The sequence below is a fragment of the Balaenoptera physalus genome (genome assembly GCF_965194825.1).
Source record: "Balaenoptera physalus genome assembly, chromosome: 15".
NCBI classification, from domain to species: Eukaryota; Metazoa; Chordata; class Mammalia; order Artiodactyla; family Balaenopteridae; genus Balaenoptera; species Balaenoptera physalus.
In genome coordinates, this window is record NC_138894.1 from 90,621,660 (window position 1) to 90,635,808 (window position 14,149).

General features: G+C 40.5%; 1 protein-coding gene across 2 annotated transcripts in view; it reads left to right on the forward strand.

Annotated features, from left to right (window-relative positions):
• Positions 1 to 14,149, forward strand: part of NOL10 (nucleolar protein 10) — an 86,324-nt gene that overhangs the window by 27,000 nt on the left and 45,175 nt on the right. For both annotated transcript variants that reach the window (XM_082425840.1, XM_082425839.1), the window contains one exon: positions 1,044 to 1,096. In XM_082425840.1, coding sequence (XP_082281966.1) covers positions 1,044 to 1,096 — 53 coding nt within the window. The remainder of the gene's footprint in view (positions 1 to 1,043; positions 1,097 to 14,149) is intronic.

Genomic DNA, 14,149 nt, shown 5'->3' on the forward strand with positions numbered 1-14,149 from the left:
TGTGGTCTCGAGGAAAGCAGGTCTGCAGACGCAAAATTCTTTATTTTTTTAATTGATTAATTAATTAATTTATTTTTGGCTGCGTTGGGTCTTCATTGCTGCGTGTGGGCTTTCTCTAGTTACGGCGAGCTGGGGCTGCTCTTGGTTGCGGTGCGTGGGCTTCTCATTGCGGTGGCTTCTCTTGTTGCGGAGCACGGGCTCTAGGCACACAGGCTTCAGTAGTTGCAGCACGTGGGCTCAGTAGTTGGGGCACGGGGGCTCAGTAGTTGGGGCACGGGGGCACTAGAGCGCGTAGGCTTCAGTAGTTGGGGCGCATGGGCTCAGTAGTTGCAACATGCAAGCTCTAGGGTGCGTGGGCTTAGTTGCTCTGCGGCATGTGGGATCTTCCCGGACCAGGGCTCGAACCCGTGTCCCCTGCATTGGCAGGCAGATTCTTAGCCACTGCGCCACCAGGGAAGTCCCAGGCTGTTAGATTCTGTATGGGTCTTTTCTAGTGTAGCTACACATAGCGTTCCCTGTAAGCCATTTTGTTTTCTGTTAAGGTGTAAAGTTTAATAATTCAAACATTAGGAATTACTTTGCTGTGCCATTTGGTGGGAAATACTTTACCTTGGTTCTTTGATTCCTGATTAACAGAGAGAAACCTTTCTTCTTGACTTCCTTATTATTATTATAATAAATAGTGCATCAAAACTACGTTTTATCTATGTGTCTGAAGCTTAAAACTTTTCCCCTTAAAAATGATGGCAAACTTTGTATAGACCTGAGCACTTCATGGTGGGAACTGCTCAGTCACTTAGCTAGTACAGCCTGAGTGTTTTGCAGATGGGGAAGCTGGTCTTTCTGATACTTAAGGTGCCCCGTCTGGGATGGTCAGGGGCCACAGGCCACAAGCTGACTCCGAGGGTGCCTGGCTGCCGGTCTGGCTCTTCTGCCATTCGCAGTGTTCTGAGCACCTCACCCATTTCAAAACGTTAAACAAGTAGAAAAGGGAGCTTTTCTTTTCCCCATGTGTTTACATTTTTCATTGTGTTTATTTTTAGGAATGCTTTTTACTGCCAATGAAACCCCCAAGATGGGCATCTATTACATTCCGGTAAGTGATACAGAAAGGAGTTATGATAAAAATAGGACAAGAAAAGATGCTGTATTTTTAAGCTGGCTGTGTCGAGGGACTTGGGTCTGCATGTGGCTGTGTAAATTAGACACAGTGGCTCACTTGTCAATTCCCTGTGCTTCCTGGAACCGGTAAAATAATGCTTAACCACTGTTTATGGGAAACTACTTATAATATCCCATTAAAATAGTAGAAATTCGTCTTTATTCTTCAGATCTACATTTGTTTTTTGTTTAAAAGCGTTCCAGAATCTTAAACTTTCAGCTATTAGTGATCAGGAGATCTAATCCTCTAAAATAAAAGTCTAGTTCTCTTCCAGTCATCTCTTTGTAGTTTGTGTCTTTTAAAAATGAGTTTACATAAAAGAAACTATCTTAGATTGCCATGATCAGTGATGACATGCAGTTTGCAATCTTGTGCCGTTTTTTCTTCCTTAAAGAATTCTTCTGTTACGTTTGCCAGAAGCTTCCCTCCCTTTACCTAAACAGAAAAGCATATAGTACAAAGTTGGCATTAGATTGTGGTTAGCAAACATCTCCTTTTCTGAGATTTGGGGAGGAGCATGAGGGGTGTTGAAGATCAGATCTTTAGGGCAGTGAGCTCTCTATAATCACTGTCAGCCTCCAGTTATGAAAGTTCTTTATACTGATGATGGTTTTTTGAAATAGCTCAACCATGCGTGTATTTCAAAAAAAAAAAGTATTCTGTTGATGTTGACTTTCTGTGGTTTCAGGAACCTGATATGTTGTTGAAAGCACTTTGAGATGTTTCTTTTGATTGATAGTGAAATGAAGACTATTCAAACAGCAGCTTTTCCGTTTTCCTAAATTGTCATTTGTTCCTTTTCTCCCCGGAGTCTCACAGATACTGCTTCCATATTCCTGTTAGTTCATATATCTTTGTCTTCATCTGATCAATAAGTGATTGTATCAACTGTGTGGCAGGCACAGTGCTATAGGTTGGCAGTGTAACAGTGTATAGGGTACTGCCCCTTTCTTCAAGGAGTTCATTATTAGGGAATAAAACAAGAAAGTAGACAATTTCCAGTCAGTGTGATGAATGCTATAACAGAAGTAAGGAACCCAGCATGGGGCTGGAAACTGGTGGGAAGTGTGGAGGATACTCGGAGAAACCTTCCCAGAGGAATTGATATCCAGGGAGAGACCAGAAGGCTGGTTCTGTCTCCTGGATGAAGAGGGTGGGGTTCAGAATGGGGGAAGGATCTTGGAAGTAAAGGGAACATTGTGTGCTAAGATCAGGGAGAAGATAACACACGTGGCCAAGCACTAGCGCTTGAGACTTGGCGGTAGCTCAGGCCGAAAAGGTGCTCCGCAGCCAGGCTATGATGGTCTTGTAGGCCAGGCGTGACGGTGCAGGGCAGGCACTCCTGGAAAAGTTGTGAGCGGGAGAGTGCTGTGGTCAGATTTGCATTTTTGAAGGATTATTTTGGCTGCCGTCAGGAGAATGGACTAGGTAGGATCCAGTCCGGAAGCAGCAAGAACAGGCTATCGGAACCCACAGGCGAGGTGATGGTCCCTGTGTTACCTTGGCCAGGCCTCCCTTTTTAGTAGTTGGAGCTTTGGGGGTCCTGGGGTAATTTGAAAGAAGTCTGATCTGGTGGGCGGTGATTTCAGAGGTTTGTTATCCATGAATAGCCAGGTGGTGTGTCCGGAGGTGTCCACTGATGAAGACTTGTGTCGATCACGAGAAGAGCCTTCCCTTGGTCCAGCGTTAATAGTCTTCTCACAGCGTCAGCCCCTCTGGGAACGTCAGGAGAGGCAGACTAAATCAGCTTGCCCCTCCCTTTACTTCTCCTGGCCGAGGTCTCTTTCCGTCTTCCTCTCAGGAGTGCTTACTGTGTTTTGATTGTCAGCAGCTGCCTATAAGGCGTAGATGTCTTGAATGGACGAGCCCTTCCTCCCGTCAGAAGTGTATAGAATCCACCAGAATCTGAGATAGAGCGTGGAGGCCGCATTGGGGGTCTGCTCAACTGGTGAGCAGCCGTGGGCTGAGAGCCCCTTGGTGTGGAGCCGGGGAGGGCAGTTCTGGGTACTTTTGTGGGAAGGCTGTCTTACCAGCTTGTGCTAAGATGGTGGCAGTGGGGACAGAATTGGAAAGATTGTCAAGGTTGTAAGACAGGCTTGGTCATTGATTGGATGTGAGGAGGAAAGGAGAGGAAAGAACCAAAGATGACAGCTGCTTTCTGCTTGGTAAACATGCAGACGAGGACGTCCCTCCCTGAATCCAGGAGGAGAAAGGGGATGATAGACTCTTAGAACTGGAGGAGACCCTTAGTCCCTTCTGCTTCTCTGGGTCTGTTTCTCAGAGTGGGCTTTTTTGTTCCAAGTTCTGGGAACTTTAATTTGCACATGTGAGAGGGGCTAGATGCTGGCCAGGTGGTGAGAAACGGCCTTCTTGACAAATGTTAGCTTATCTTATAAGGTCTTTTTAGTTTCACCTCTGCAGCTCAGATTTAACTTGAGCGCTGCGAGAAAGAATCCAGAGGCTGCTCCCAGGCGACTGTGCGTGTGCGGACAGTGAGAGCAGAGTTGTTCTTGCCCAGCTAAGCATTGTGCTGCAGCTGGTGCCGCAGTGTTCCTTCCTGACCTGCCTTTCTGCCCTGCTGCCTTGCACGGAGTGAGGTTTTAGAGTGCCGCTTGTCTTTACTTGGAACCTCTTCTTTGTGACACTCCTTCAAAGCAGAGAGAGCCCAGGGGTCTGAAAGCCTGCCATCTTTCATAAGATTTTATCAAACTCACCAAGCTGATATTTGGCACAAAGGTTTATTTGAGGCCTATAGAAACAGAGAAGTGTGTGTTTAATATATAATTCATGCCAAATATGGGAGGTTTGGACTGTGATTTGTATCAACATCTTATAAACCAGGTATGAAAACTCTTTTTCCCTGCTTTGGGGCTGTGCTAAAAATGAAGACAGCTTAATGTTCTTTTAGCTTATTAATTTTTGCCTTTCTACCTGATACCATCTTTCTTGAATACTTGAAGTCTTTTTAGATTAAATGCAATTACTGATTTATATACTCTCTGCTACTTACATATCCCAGCAGCCAACTAGTCTTTTATGACCAAATGGATTTTCTCCAGCCCTTTCCCCGTTTTCTCAGTACTCTTTTTTCCCCTCTCAGAGACCAGGATCTGTTATTTTGTTTGTTTTTTAAATTCCAGGGCCTAATTCAACTGCAGCTTTCAGGACTAATGCCAGGAATAGTTTTTCAAGTTTGGTTTCCTCTGAAATGTAATTTAATCGTAGGTTAGTTCTTCATAATTAACACCTTTGGCAACTGTATAGACTCCAGAGGGAATCCAAGTCCTGTGGCACCCAGCCCAAAACCTGCCAGTGTGCTGAGTACTGTTTCTGTTGGAAATGCTCCTTGGGCTCCAAGCCCCCGTGGGTCAGTGAGCTCCAGAGACCACTCATGACGGGATAGTTGATAGCTTGCATGTTTGATAATGTGTATGGATGCGTAAACTTGGGAAAAAGAGAATTATTATTTGTTTAGGAAGCTATTTGAATTAGAAGAATAAAAGTCAGTTGATTAAGGATGTATGGTTTGGTTTTTTTTTTTTTTTTCCTGAACATGTAAATTTAAGCCACTATAATGATTATATGCAATGTCACTGAACCCATCTTTCAGTATTGGCAGTTAGGTGTTTTATTTTAAAACATTTTCTTAGGGAAAAAAATACTTGTTTTTATTGAGATGTTTTTATTCTTTATAATGAATCAAAAAACTGCATTAAATGTTTTAACATTTACTATTTCATTTAAAATTATATTTTAAATTTGGAAAGTACTTTTGGAGCCAGAGTACCTGCAAATAGGGCAGAGTTAAAAACATAAAGGGTTATATTTAACTTGCACCAGTTCTTCTGTTTCTTTTAAGAAAATAGCACTTGAACTTATCCAGCATAATGCATGAAACCTCTGGAACTCTATCTTTGCAAAGAGAGATGACTACGTATTAAGAAGCATAAAATCTCAAGAACGCTTGCTTCACTTAGTTGTAACACACACGCACATATCCTCCCAAAGGCATGTAAAGCCAAAGGAAGTGCAAAAAAATTAGTGAAGTTTAGCCAAATTTTGTGAAATGTAATAAAAGATTCAGTCTAGTGAATGTCTTTAAGTCTCTTCACTTAAGTGAGTTATCACTCACCAACCCAAAAGGTCTTCAGAAGAGCCATGGCCTCCAGATACCATCTCTGGGTTCACTTGCTCCTGTTCAGAGGGGTTTAGTCTGATTTAGATCAAACACCTGTGCTTCAGCCCTCCAGGAGACAAGAGGTCAGTGAGTGCGGCCTGGTTTGGGGGTGGTCGGAGAGGTGCTTTTGAAATACATTTGTAGTGTTTGGAAGTCAGTTTTAGAGAAGTGGCATGAAAAATTTTGTAGTAGGTATATGGATATTTGCATTTGGGCAGATTTTGTTTTTGTTGCTCAGTAAAGAGTTAAAAATGGGTATCATAATCGTTTCACTGGTGTTTTTTTCTCTATGGGCTTTCGTGACTAAAACAAAAAAATTTAGATATGAACAATTTTGACTGTTCTGTCTGTGGTGAATTGAACTTGTTAGTCTACTTCTAAACTCAGCCACTATATTAGATTGTCCATTATCGAGGTATTTCTGTGGCCTCCCTCAGAGATGGCCTCTTTTTTCAAGGCCAGTATTTCAAATATTACTGTTTGGGTATGTTTTGGCATAATTTTCCAGAAGGCTTAAGAACATAGTTATATAGTGCTTTGTAACAATTATTCCTCACCTTCACCATAGATAACACATTTTTATCAGCTGTCCAAATTGTAAATATGTTATTTTAGCTTAACATTAGATTTGACAGTGTCTTACAGATATTTTATGTCTCCTTTTTATATAACTACTATCTTCTCCATTTTAATTTTAAAGTTTAGGGTTAGAGACTTGGTCTTTTTTTTTTAATGTTTATTTATTTAATTTATTTATTTTGGTTGCACAGGGTCTTAGTTGCAGCACACGAGATCGTTAGTTGTGGCATGTTGCCTTCTTAGTTGCAGTATGCGAACTCTTGGTTGTGGCACGCGTGCGGGATCTAGTTCCCCGACCAGGGATTGAACCCCGACCCCCTGCACTGGGAGTGTGGCGCCTTACCCACCGGACCACCAGGGAAGTCCCTTGGTCTTCTTTTTGTCTGGTGATCACATCACACACCTGGGGGCAAAATGGTGACTGACAACGTTTGTCCCACAATCTCTAGAAACGATGCAAACAGCAGAGAGAATTTTGGCCAACAGAGAAGGTTCTGCTTTTCCTGGAGAGTTGGATGCGCTTTCTCCTTTGAAGTACATCTCGTATGCAGATCACTTAACTTTATCTCTAGCTAACGTTGGACACAGTTGACCAGGCTGTGCCTAACTTCTAGAACACCACATTCTCTTGGTTCTCCTCCCGTCGCCCACTTGGCCCTTCCAGTTGGCCTCCTTTGGTGGCTTGTCCTGCTGGCATGGCCCAGTGCTTGGGCCTCGCCTCTCTCCCCTTGACCCAGATGTTAGTGAGCCCTGGGGCTTAGTCCTTGCCTCTTTGTTTATTCTCCCCCAGGGAGCTCATCTGTCCCCAGGCTCTGTAAGGCACCTGCGTGCTGCTGACTTCCAGACTTCTGTCTCCAGCCTTTCCTTCCTCTCGGAGCTGCAGAGTTACATATCCACTGGGCTACTGGGCTTCTCCGCCTGGACGTCTACTTGGTGCACTGTATTAAGGTGCCCGCAGAAGAAGTCTTGATCCCAGCTCTCCACCCACCCCACCCCTGCCCGTCTCCCATTGCAGCAGAGGCACCGTTGTCTCCTCAGTTTCTAGGCCCAGAGCGCAGGCACCACCATGTTTCCTCCCCCTCTCTTCACGCCTCCTCGTCCAGTCCATCCGAATGTCACATCAACTCTTTTTCCAACATTGGTTCAAATTTTGAACCAGCCATTTTTCAGTACTTCCGCTCCTACCACTCATCTGGGTTATCTTAGTGGCCTCTTAACTGATCTTTCTTCTTTCACTTTTGTCTCTCTTGCATTCTGTTTTCCATACAACAGCCAGGTTGATTTAAAATACAAAAATAAAAACAAAAATCAGAGTCTGTCATTCTTCCTAAACCTTCCAAAGGCTTATCATTTTGCATAGCGTAGCATCTTAACTCCTATTGTAACTTAAAATGTCCCACCAACAGAAAAAGGCTAAAACACCAGAGTCTCCATTTTCTCTCACCCATTAGAGACTAGATCTCTGTAAACCATTCATCCATTTACAGAGATCACCAGATGGTTAGAGCATAAGACCAAATCCTCAGTCACTGCTGCCAGCAAGGGGGAGTAACTTATAGGCCATAAATTAACCAAAACCCAAACACAAAATTAGTAGAGAGGAAAATTAAAGTTAGAAAAACAGAGTCACCGAAGTTCTGCTGCCCCTTTGGATTCATATGGAGCCAAGAAGAAAAGCTGTGCGTGGCTGTGCTTCTCTGGTGATGAAGTTTCCCTGACACTGTCAGGTGAATCCATTGTGCATCTTGGTGAGACCTCTAAAACCGTTAAAGGATAATTTTCAGAAAAATGTGAAGTCATGACTTTCACATAGATATCAAATGAATACGTGTTGAAAATTTCATTTAACTTACTAATTAAATAAGGGAATCAGGCACATGTCATCAAAGGTGAAGTCTAAAATAGCACAGATTTACGTGGAATAAAGTGATATTGAATTGGGAATGTGCAAATAAATGGATAGGCCTTTCTGAAGTTACGGAGGGTTATCTGTCCAGGACAGAATGCATTTGCGTGACTGTAGACAATTATCTTGCATTGCTGTCAGTTACTTGCAATTTACAGAGTTGTAAAAATACACCCCATGGCATCAGAATCAGATAATCTCTAGACCAGGAGTTTGGCAAACTAAACACCTAAGCACCAGCTGCCTGTTTTTGTCAATAAAGTTTTACTGGAACACAGTGCACGCATTCATTTATTACGTGTTGTCTATGGCAGCTTTCTGACTAAAAAGGCATAGTTGTGTAGTTACGACAGAAAGACCCTGTGGTCTGCAAGCCCTAAAATCTCTACCTGGTCGTTTAAGGAAAAGTTTGTGGCCCCCACTCTAGAGTATGCGTAGCTTTCCATTGAACACAAAATCTTCCTATATTTATTTACTTATTTGTAAATTTATATAAATAATAAATATATGAATAAATTTATAAATAATAAATGTATATCTTTCCTCATTATAATGTAAAACATGGACACAGGGATATTGTTTTGCTCTTTTCTCTGTTATATTCCCAGCACCTAAAGCAGTGTCTACTACACTGTAGACATTCAATTAATATGTGCTGAAAATTAATAAAACAAATACATATGAGAGTAATCTGATGACCGTAATTTGAAGAATCTTGGATAATGTTTTGACAATGGCTGGTTTGCAATGATTTTTAGCTGTTATGATACCAAATTCGAATTTAACATCTGCCCTTTTCTCCTACCATTAGTGAAATTAAAAAGTGGAGAACATGACTCATAAGTGTTAGACATAATTTTTTTTTTTTAAAGATGATTTCCTTAGAGAGTTTTGACTTTTTTAAAAAAGTTAATTAATTAATTAATTTATTATTATTATTTTTTTTATATTTATTTTTGGCTGTGTTGGGTCTTCGTTTCTGTGCGAGGGCTTTCTCTAGTTGCGGCAAGTGGGGGCCGCTCTTCATTGCGGTGCGCGGGCCTCTCACTATCGCGGCCTCTCTTGTTGCCGAGCACAGGCTCCAGACGCGCAGGCTCAGTAATTGTGGCTCACGGGCCTAGTTGTTCCGCGGCATGTGGGATCCTCCCAGACCAGGGCTCAAACCCGTGTCCCCTGCATTGGCAGGCGGATTCTCAACCACTGCGCCACCAGGGAAGCCCCTAGACATAATTTTTATACAGTAGGGTAAGGATCAGTTCCTTTGCTCTGACAGTATGTTCTAATCAGCAGAATCAGAGAATCTTGGGGCGGTGCAGTCATTGTGTTTGGGAATGCTGACAGATTTCTAAAAGAAATGCCTTGTCCAAAAGATTTAATAGTGGTGCTGTTAAGATGAACTCTTTCCTAGAAAAACACAAAAGGAGAATGTGAAAGTAAGGGCATTTAGCTTTTGTTGTACCTTTTTTGAAATTTGTGGAAAAGTTGGCTTTGCATCTAGGATAGGGTGGACTTGCGTGTTTTACAGATTGGCAGCAATGCCGCTGTTTTTCTTCCTGTGCGTCAGCTGGAGCTGGTGGAGGTGCTGCGCGTGCTGCTCCCTAAGATGTGGCTTTGAATCTGGACCATTGATGCGTTTCGGTTGGAAGCCGAGGCCCAAGGCATTTATGTTTACTGATTTGATACCAGGGATTCCCCAGATGAGCTCTCTTCAGCCCACCAGTGTATGTTGAAATAGCCCTGAATATATTAGTGTCCATGTAGAGTCCTAAAAGTGACGGATCACGTTTTCCTCTAAGATGCTTGTTTAAGCAGAGAGCTGTTAGATGTAGTGACAGAAGTAATTTTGTTAGAAATTCCTTCTTTGTTGTTGTTTTGGTTTTTTTAGTTTTTTTTAGATTTAGAAATTCCTATTTTCTAGTGCCAGTTGCAACATATTCTCTTGGTTTAGGGAGGCAGTACCAGATGCAAAGAAAACTGTCCTCGGGGGAATTTGCCAACATACAAGGGATGTACAAAACAGAACGTAAACTGGACAAGTAATTGCTGAAATGGCTTTCCACAATAAAGGGTTTTCCAACGTGCTGCAAAGGAACAGGGGAAGCTTTTGAAGTACAGAACATTAGAGCAGGAAGGGAACTTTGAGGTCATCTAGTCTAGCCCCTTAATTTATAGGCGGAATCAAGTCATTTATTCAAGGTCAAATGACAAGTTGGTCACAGAGCTGAATCTAGAAGGCATTTCCTTTTTTTTTTTTTTTTTAAACATCTTTATTGGAGTATAGTTGCTTTACAATGGTGTGTTAGTTTCTGCTTTATAACAAAGTGAATCATAGAAGGCATTTCTTCATTCCATATTACTTATGGAACGAATTTCAAAATTAGTCTGACCTGAGTTTGAATACCAGCTTTGCTACTTGTAAATATGGTGACTTTGAATAAGTTACTTATCTTGTCTCAGCCTTGGTTTCTTGAGCTACAGAGGAAGAATGATGTTGTAAGGCAGCTATGTACAGTAGATACTTAGTCATTTATCATGGTGCTTGGTGCCTGATAGATGTTCAGCTGATTGTTACTGTTATACTTTTTTTGCAGTGAGTAAAATTTGATGGGTCCAGTGTGAAAGAGTATTTACATTTAGCATTATATGGACATGGGCTTTTATGTAGCTTTTAGGAGGAATGTGATACTGAGGAAAATAAAGATACACTGAAAAGGTCGTGACAGAATCATAGGTGTGAGTGAGGAAAATGACTTCAGAAATATGACTTGAGATTGTTCGGGCTGTTACAGATCATATAAAATAGAGGTTGAGAAAGAACTATTGAATGCCATTGGTTTTGCCGTTAGTTATTGAAACAGAAAGCAGTGATGAAATCTGGTTGCTCAAATTAAAAATCTGATTTTTAAAAGTGAAGTCCATTTCCCCACGTTATATAAACAGAGCACACTCTTTATAGAAAACATCAAATAAAGACGAGTAGAAACATCACTCTTCCATCATCCAAAGGCAAACACATTTTAACATTTGGCTCTATTTTTTCCATTGTTTTAATCTGAAGCGTTGATATGGTTTAATATCTTGCCTTTTTCCCACTTAATTAATGTTTCCCCAAATTATCATAAACTCTTGGAGATCATTAAAAAGTGGGTTTTGTGTGTGAATATAAAAATAATATATAGTTTTAAAAAAATGTTTAAATAGATGAAAAAACCAACTATAGTCTCACCGAGTCAGAGGCATTTTGCTAATACTTCTGTTACATTTTCTTTGCATTTGGGAACATCTTGGTGGCTATTGATTACATTTTCACCTAAATCCTATAATTACGCTCACTTAGCTTACGGAAATTTAAATAGAAGTCTTTCAAGGTGTGGGTGCTGGGGAGTGATGTGACTCCATCCATCTCACGCTGCAGGCATGTGTCTAGGACTGAATTTAAGGTGGAAGATCGTTTATCAGCTAAAAGAAATCAGCCCTAATTCTCTAAAGCATCCACTGAATGTAGTCGGTCACCTTCTCATCTATGCATTTAGGTAGGTGCTAGTTACGTATCATTCTTGGGAGACTTGAGAAAACAGTCATTTTCTGTGTTATGTGGTTGAGATGAGGACCGCCATTCAAAAAGGGCTGCTTGAATGTTTTCTTCAAAAGATTTTTGTTCCCAGTACCTCTCATAGCATTGCCACACTGAGTGTGATTCTGGTAATTTAAGATAAGGGGTTTTTGGTATGACCAGGCTCCTGGCTGTAGGTCACTGTATCTGGTCCTGGTCCAACACCTGAGGCATAGGTGCTCTTTTAGACATACTGAAGGACATCCCAAAGGGATTTTTCAAGTTTGATTACACTTTATTTAGTCTTAGCTGCTTGACTTTAGAACCTGGTCTCTATGTAAGAGGTTAAACCAGTGAAATTCAGAAATTTTAAATGCAATGGACAGAGTAGGAGAAAGGGAAAGATTTTAAAAATACAGTTAGCAAGTTCAGAATGAGTGAGATAGGGCTTAGCAGCAGCATTTGTGAAAAAGGGATCCAGGGGTTTTGTTCACCTCTAAATCAAAGGAATAAATTAAGCAGAATGTTGGCAGTGATTCCACATGTGAATGGGGGTGGGGAAGGACTAGGGGATACAATGAAAGGGCCATCTTGGGGCTGTTAACGTGAATGTTCATTGAGAAATATTTCACAGATTGAGGATTAGAGAAAACTCAGAAAAGAATTCAGGAATTGTGTTATCAGGCACCATCTAGAGAAGGCATGTTTTTAGGATTTAGGAAAAGAATAAGTTCATAAAAGAAAGTCACCCTTTGTGAGGTTAAAAAAAAAAAATGATCGGGCATTAGACTAAGGAAGAAAATTTTCATTATTGAGAGTGTGGGAAGAGCAATCAGAATACAGGAGGGACTGAAGGACTGACCTTTCAGAGCTTCTAAAAGGAAGAAAAAGACAAATTTGAATGAAAAACATGATCCATTTTAATTTGAGTTCAAAGATGTGTATTTTTTAGATGTCTTGATTAATAATAATGCAGATGGGACATATGCTTTATTTAGTTCTCTAAAAAAAGCATTTAAAAGATAAAGCCAAGCCCATAAGAAAGATCTGGAGGGATAAGACATATCTTATGGAAGGTGATAGACCTACTTTTATGGGGAAAAAAATGTGAGGCACTTAAAGTCAGAACAGCAAGTTAGTGGAAAAGTTAGATTCCAAACACCATGTATTTTCATTACCTTCTTCTAATTAACAAAAAAAGGAGAGGGATGAAAAGCAGATACATTTCTTTTTAGTGAGCTTCCTTTCTAACCCAAGCTCACAGCAGATCTACTGTAACTGAATTTTATCTCATGCATGAAATCGCTTTATAAGGTGTTGTGTTCTGTTTGTAATTTTTCAGTTATATATTCATAATTGTGAAATGGGAAGTAGGGCATAAATGTCAGGTGGCTAATAAAGTATTCTGATCTAATACAAACAAGTTGTTTGTGTCTTTACAAAGGGGAAATGTGGACTTCCTATTTTAATCTAAACACTTTCAGGCAGTAACATAGTATCTGTGGCATTTTTCTCAACAAAGGAAATCCTCTCCATTTCCCATCACATTTTATTGGGTCACAAGAATAGCAGACATACAGAAAGCGTTAATGTGTGACACTCAGGAAGTAATTTTCTGAGCATCCTGTCACATTTTCAAAAGTTAATTTCAGTTCCGGCAAGGTAAAAATGAATGTAATTTCCATATGGAAATATTTGACGCACGTATGACATTTATCTTATTATGTTAATATGTTAGATGATATTTATTTTTGCTTAAATGGTTAAACATCTGGCATGCCCGTTTTCTTGAAAGTAAATAACAACTTCCTATTCAGATGCTAGGTTTTTAGTTCTGAATCAAATATTGACCAAAGATCTTATCTCCCAGCCCTGGTGATTACATGCTTACCAGGTTGGTCTCTTTACCATTCTTGTTTTGGACAAGATAGAGTTGGAAGTAAATCTAGTGTTCTTTTGTCCTGTTGGTGTGGTCACCTCGGTGGTGGTGGTAGAATGTAGTGCTCACAACCAGGGATTGATTTTAGTTTCTGAGTTTGCCTGACTGCTTGAATCCTTTGGCACTTTCTTTGATTAATATGCCCATTACCTACTATGTTTTTTTTTGTTGTGTTTTGGGTTTTTTTCCTTAAAAATAGAAAGCAAGTTATACAAATAGGCCAGAAATTTGGGCTACGTTCTTTTAAAAGGCCCAGCTAATACAGAAAATAAGAAGAAAGTTCTAAGACTTAGACTTTCTTTACTTTGATTTAGTGTTCTCTCAAATCCCAGGCAAGTTTGTCTTCTAATGCACATGTGCTCAGATGTAAGCACCCTGAGGGCAGGACTTTTGTGTGTTTTACTTTTTGCTGTGTCCTTGGTGCCCAGAACAGTGTCTGGTACTTTGTGGGCTCTTGCTGAATACGTGCCAATTTGAAGGAATGACTATTACTGACACTTCATTTAAAAAATTTTATTCTGGAAATATTTCAAATATATGTAAAAGTAAAGAGCAATATAAAGAGCCCCCATCTATCCATCTCCTTGCTTCAGTATCATGTTCTTTCCCCCCATGCTTTTTTGGGGGGCGGTGGTGGGATTGACTCGTATTATTAGCAGTTTAAATTGCTGTAGAAAGAAGTTGTTGAAAATTGTTAAATGGAGATGAATAATTGATCTGCACCTTGGCACAAATCTTTAGTTAGGTTGTGTATTTACCTTCTTGAGGAACAGAACATTATTCTTGGTTGGAAACAAATAATGTGTAAATGATAATAGTGAGACATATTGAAA